The 6,568-nt window shown below is 40.0% G+C and overlaps 1 protein-coding gene across 1 annotated transcript; it reads left to right on the top strand.

Annotated features, from left to right (window-relative positions):
• Nucleotides 1–818: 818 nt before the first annotated feature.
• MAP1LC3C (microtubule associated protein 1 light chain 3 gamma) lies at nt 819–2,445 on the top strand. Its single transcript, XM_044058395.1, has 4 exons — nt 819–963; nt 1,103–1,158; nt 1,249–1,355; nt 2,063–2,445. The coding sequence occupies exons 1-4, from the start codon at nt 900–902 to the stop codon at nt 2,274–2,276; spliced, it is 441 nt and encodes a 146-aa protein (XP_043914330.1). The 5' UTR covers nt 819–899; the 3' UTR covers nt 2,277–2,445.
• Nucleotides 2,446–6,568: the final 4,123 nt, after the last annotated feature.

Raw genomic sequence — 6,568 nt, forward strand, 5'->3', positions numbered from 1 at the left:
AGCCCCCTCACGTTGGTCAAAAAGTCCTCCTCTGAAGAGTGACACTGTAGGAAAAATAATAGTTTCAAGCTGCCATCGCCATAAAAGTGAAGAAGAGAATTCGTATTACAATACAATCGCAACCTGTACCATTTTTGTGACGGACAATCTTTCTTTCAGAACTTACGTCCTACGAAAATATCCCGAAATTTTAGAACAAGAAATTCATAACTTTTCCTCAATAGCTGTTTAAAACGGTTATTTTGCACAAAAGACACCTGAATATATGAAATAGAATAAGCAATTCAAAAGCTACAAGAATAGACTTATATTTTGTAAAAAAAAAAAAAAAATGAAACTCTTATCTTTTGTTCTAGGCGTGGATATGTTTTGCCCGGCAAAATCTAAAGTTTCTACAAAAATGCCCCACTTTAGACATTTTAAAAAGTGACAACCCCAAAATATGACGAAAAAGAAGCAAATATGCAGGTCTAGCTCTGTCACCTTTACACCGAAACGACTTTTTTAACTCGAAAATATTTCCGATATTCCTGTAGATTCATTTTGATCCAAAATAACTGCCTTCCCTGAGACAGATAGGAAACCTACCAGGAATTGTCAGTTTCACTTTTCTGCCTACCTTGCTTTACCACTTGTATAATATAGATAGCCTTTAAGCTAATAATAATTGGCAAGCTTCCCGAATCTTCCACCAGCTGTAACTACGTGCGTAGACGTGCAAGCTCCTGAAAGCAATCCAGTCTTCGCCAGGTTTGCGTTTGCTGTGGACGATGACGTCACACACTGAGCAGTTAAATGGTAAGTGAGCGACGGCTTCTGTTTGTATGCTTCAGTTTTATGTTGTGGTTGTTGTAACTGTAGCTTGTTGGTTAGTGTATTGAGGGCTTTTTTTTTTTAACATGCCACCTCTCCATCTGTCTAGAAGCCAAACTTACAAGCCGTTCAAGCAGCGGAAGAGTTTTGGTATTTTGTTTTTAATTTTTATTAGTTTATTTATATTTTGCCAAATGTGTATTTAAATGGATTTCTGGGATCCTATTCTAGCAACTTTTTGTTGCTAAACGTGTAATTAAACGGATTTCTGGTTTCTTTCTTATTTTAGCAACTAGAAAGCAAGAAGTATACGGAATTCGCTCACAGTTTCCAAATAAGGTTCCGGTAAGCTTACTACAAACTTTGGAAGCTAATCTTATTAGTCGTATGTTGTCTCTTGGTATATATGGTAATCCTTATCTTGTTTTAATTTAGGTAATTGTGGAGCGGTATCCCAATGAAAAATATTTACCCACACTGGATAAAACCAAATTTTTAGTACCCCAGGAACTCACAATGAGTCAGTTCGTAACAATAATAAGGTTAGTTTTTTTTTTATTTGATATTTAATTTCAACTGTGGTATCTGTTCCGGTAGATGCATGTCGCTTTTGCAGTCTCTTTAATTTTGAAAGATCGTATGCTGGATATCAACAAAACCCTAATGTTAAAATTGTCTGGCTTAGAATTCTTCCGAGTTTTACGAGGAGCATGATAAAAGCATATAATTAGTACTGTTCTGGGCTTAACACTGAGCATGATAGTGGAGTCTTGTGGATTTGTTTGACTTGTTTACTAATCCTACTCGGGATAGGGTTTGAACTCTCTTTGCCCAAATATAACGGGTTATGGGGTGTAACCCCTGGAAGATGTTTGAAAGTTGCTAATCGCCCCCACACCCAGGTTTTTTTGGGGGGTGAACTTGGTTGTCCAAACGTATCTTTTCGCTCAGTGAGATGTGCTTTCCGGTGGATGGATCGAGTGCTAACTGAGTGGAGTTTGCGTGTCTGTGGGTTCATTGTTTTCGAACCAGTTTTTAAGCTCATTTGGAATGCATGTAAGATACCGGTGGTACACCAGACTGCTAGTCACTTAGAAGGTAGGTGAGCGTAGATGCAACCTGTCTGCCTTCTCATTGGGTTTGTTATTGCACTGGTTTTTAAGTGTGAGTTGGCTTTTTAAGATTTAGAAATTTAAAGCTTTAGTAATCTGGAAAGTGACTTTTTTTTTTTTCTTTCAAAATCTTCTAGAAGTCGCATGGCACTGACAGCTACACAGGCATTTTATTTGCTGGTAAACAACAAAAGCCTAGCCAGTATGTCTCTAACAATGGCAGAGGTGTACAGGGACCACAAGGATGAAGATGGCTTTCTCTACGTAACTTATGCCTCTCAGGATATGTTTGGATCTAATTTATGCATAGACTCTACATATTCTTTTCAGACTGCCAAATTTAACAGATAAATGGCTGGAGGTGTTTTGAATGTGACTGATAGGAGGTTGGCTGGCCCGACTCAAAATGGAACACTGATGGTGGAAATATGTGGACTGCTGCTGTAACTGTATATAGTTTTTTTATGTTTGTATCACTGCAATGACTTTTTAAAACTTTAATAAATATAAGTGTACATGAGAGCTGAGTTAAACTGACTTTGTTGGCAAAGTGTGTTGCAGGAGGGTCAGTCTGTGGCTCTGAAGTAAACTGTGGGGGATGGGCAGCTGTTAATTTCTTGAGGTAAACAAGTCTTCAAATGTAGTTGAGGGGGAGGGGTGGGAGAGGTGACTTAGGATAGTTTCTGTGAACTCTTGTAGGGCAGGGACAGCTTTGTTTGTTTAACTAAATATAGGAGTGGTTGTACTGGGCAGCTTTTGCATTCATCCCTGTGCTAAACAGTTATGTTTTGAACTGTTCTCTGGCTTAGTTTGTGGTGGGAGTAAACTGGACAAGGTTGATGCTATTTGATATGCAAACTATATTTGGTATGCTAGGAAGTCTAGCTGAGTACACAATTTCTACAGCAAGGCTGCAGGTCTAGGCACTCTTTAATGGGCTTGTGTAATAAGTCCTAGATAATTCCTGTTAAAAAAAAATCCATTTTCTTACTGAAGATGGACAATCTTGCCACAACTTGTTGTCCATGCTGCCTGTGCCCCATTCCAGGGTAGGTTTTGGGGGAACAAGTGTTAAGTGGCTCTTGGTTTTAAGAGCTTTTAGTAGCTTCTTTACTTGTATAAAGTCAGCCTACTTGTTCAGCAATGGGGCTTGGAACCATAGTTAACATTCTGATTAAGTGATGGGATCAGCTTGCATAGCTAGCCACCTGAAAAGGTGGTGACAGCACTCATCTTTTGCTTCCTTCTTCACAGGCATGTCATTTACAATCTTCAGGGGGACAGTTTCCATTCTCCAGTGAGAACGGTTAGTGGTATTCTGCAGTCACTGACTAAGCATAAGTAGTGAGGGTATAATGGGTAATCTTTGTCTGGCATGAATGTATTGACCTTGCTTTCGTTGGTTACTGTAAAACTATGCATGAATGGCTTGAATCCATTAACCTTCAAATTTCTATATTCATGGCATGGAAAAGGAGGTATGGGGGTGTGGTATGTGTGGAAAGCCATGGACATTGGTTTGAGTGGGATTTTGTGGAATCTGTTGCAGGCTATTTGCAGTTGTGATATCTGAATTGCTGATGACGTACATGGTCCATATACCTTATCGACTCAAATCCCACTATGGTAGCTTTGAAAAGTAAGCATTCGAGCATGACTTGTGGCTAGCTGTATGAGCCTAAGAATGTGTTAATTCCCATGTTATGAAGTACTAAAGCTTGCTAGCTTGTCAACTGGGTCTGGATTGGTAATGTTTATACTCTGTGCTGTCTTCACGATATTTGGGAAGGCTCAATACTAATGCAGATTAGTCTAGTAGGTCCGCTCACAACTCTACCGGAAGCTGTGTGGGGTACAGCCAAAGCCAGTTTTAGACTGTAGGAGTATATACTAGCTTGTGCCATGCATTCATCCTCCCTTGTATATACTAGAGATGGCAGATGTAGCATGAGGGTGAAGAACTCTGGAATGTGGTGAGACTGATTTTGAAGTTGCTGACTGCCCACATGAGTGGGGTGCTTATCTTGGTTTAGTAGGAAGTGGTTAGCTAAATCTCACTAAGTGCATTAGTAGTCTCCATGCTCGTCTCTTATCATTGGAGTAAAATTTTAGACCTGGCTTTGCAAATGGTAGCAAAAGACAAATTTTTTTTATAAAATTTAGAATTGGCAGGTAGTACTTGCATTTGTGTATTCTTACTATGGTTGCTGGGATTTTTCTGGGGTGCAGTACTGATTTAATGTATTTTTTCCAGATTCTGCCTGGGAGATGCTTGATTAGACTTGCTCCATTTTCAGTAACGTCTCAGTGCAGGGTTGAGGGGTGTTGCAGCATTCATGAATGTGGTACCCTTTGCATATAGCATTTAAGCAGAGGTCCCAGGAGTTCAGTGTCATCCAGTTGGATCCTAGCTCCCACTGAAGCTTCATATGTAGTACGAGTTGGGTGTTGAGGCCATAAGCCAAATGAGTAAATGTCAACACCACAATGATTAGTGGCAGCCAGGCTACTATGTGCAGAAATGAACTAATGCAGGCAGAGGGTGTCCTGTTTTTTTACTCTTGGTATGTTCTTTGGGTGCCTGTATCTGCCTGTCTGGTCAAGAAGTGGACAGGCTGGTGGCAAAAACAAGGCCCTACCTTTTCGTAGGGCAAAAAATCTGAGGTGCTCATCAGTGGTGCATGTGCCCCATTGGTGCTGGCCTAATGTCAAGCAGTCTTTATATCCACTGACTGGGGTGTTGGTCTCTACACCCATAGTAATGCTATGTAGGCATATTCTAACATGGTTGGCTAAGCCTTTGTTGGCTAGAAAAGTCCAATACCTTAAGCTAGTACTATTTCTGTAATCCACTCACCCTAACTAGTCAGTTTTGCTCCAATTTTAAATCACTTTGTCAAAAACATTAATTTGTGCTCTTTGCTGTCAACAAATTTTAGTCCTAATTGTCACTGGCATGTCAAGCAAGGAGCCTTTACATAGTCTGTAGGAGCATGATTTGAATGTGGGCTGTTGGCAATGTGTATGCACTTAATATATAAAATCATACCTCTAGTGTACCTCATTACGAGGAACGTACCTCATTTGGGGATTCATGTTCCTCAAAGTTCCACATTAAAAGTCTGTCACACATTCAGTATTCCTAAGTGAAATCCATGATAAATAGAAATTAATCATATTAACCCATTAAAGGATCTTCTAGAAGTGAAACCAGCATATTTCAACCATCCTATGACCTTCCTAATTGAAGTTAAGTCATTGGTATGTGTTCCACATTTTGGCCATTTGTTCCACATTATGAAGGAGAGTGTTCCTCATTTTGGAGATGGAAGGTTGAGAGCTATGTATAAAATGTGGAGTTTTGCAGATGGTGTTTAACAAATGGTCCCTCTGTTTCACATGGTAGATTACAATTGCATTGGAAAGGGAAAGTGGGAGTTTAACTCTAAATACTAAGAATTAGCTGAGCATATAAGCAGGCAGCCACAGTGGAGATTTAAGGAAGTGGCTTTGAAAGGAAAGTAAAGGTTCAAATCTACAGGTACTTGAGACTGGCTCTTGTAGGAGGTGGGATTTTAATCTTTGTTGGGAGAGGGCTCTTGTTGAGGTGGGGAGCTCTTACCTCCACCCTTTTGAGGTGGGGAAGAGTTGGGGAAACTACTGATGGGAGATCCCTGTAGAGGAAATGGACTGATCACCTGGACCACTTTCAGGCAGTGTCTGGGGGAAAATATAGCAGGATTTTTATTCAAATGAATGGTGAATGTTATACAGGCAAGTTGTCATCCATGTAAAAAGTCCAAACTTATGAAATTATGTAGCATGTAATCCCACGACTGGATGCACCACAAGGAAATGTGAAATCTGGAAAGAGAAGTTTTGGAGACTTCTAATGGAACATGTTAGCAAAATGACAGTTCTTGATGAGGGAGATTGATTTTGTTATGCGTAGCACTTTTACAGGTGACTTCCATCAGCTACCTGTTTTTACAAAATAGCTTGGAGATGGGGGGGGGGCTGGCTAAAATCACTGGTCCTGTTTCTTGGTTCAGTTTTAATGGTCATTGTATATCTGCAGAGCTCTTGTGTATGAAGCACATTTAATCAGCACCCCTGTATGAGGTAAAGGTAACTAAATGGGATTGGGAGGAGGATGCATGTAGTTTTGACAGCAACTTGAAATATGACTGGATAGTTATTTATCCCAGACTTAACACCAGAGGGCATGCAGGAGGTGACTTTGGGGAAGAAAGTGCTATTCCTATATATGTATTGCCATAAGCATTTGCCTTGTTTTTGAACTGATCTTTGTCAACTTGTTTCATCAGGGAGTTTGACTTGTGTTTTTAGGCTATAATTGGGTCAAAAGTGCACATATTTAGAACCCTAAGGCTTCTGAGGGCCTGCCAACCCTCAGACCCCTGACTTAATTTAGGTTTACCTCAACAGTTGTAGTGCATGATCATTTAAGGTGTGTTGAAAGCATAGATGAAGAAATCTAAAGTATGAGAAATTTAGAAGGGTTTGTCTGAGGATAGGGAAAGATCAAGGTGATGGTGGAGGGTCAGTTCACATTCCGGGTGGATATTGTGAAGGACTAAAGGGCAATTAGTGGTTTGAATTAAACACTGAGCACTAAGACA

This window comes from Protopterus annectens, chromosome 1.part2 (genome assembly GCF_019279795.1).
Source record: "Protopterus annectens isolate FY-2018-M chromosome 1.part2, PAN1.0, whole genome shotgun sequence".
Lineage (NCBI taxonomy): Eukaryota > Metazoa > Chordata > Ceratodontiformes > Protopteridae > Protopterus > Protopterus annectens.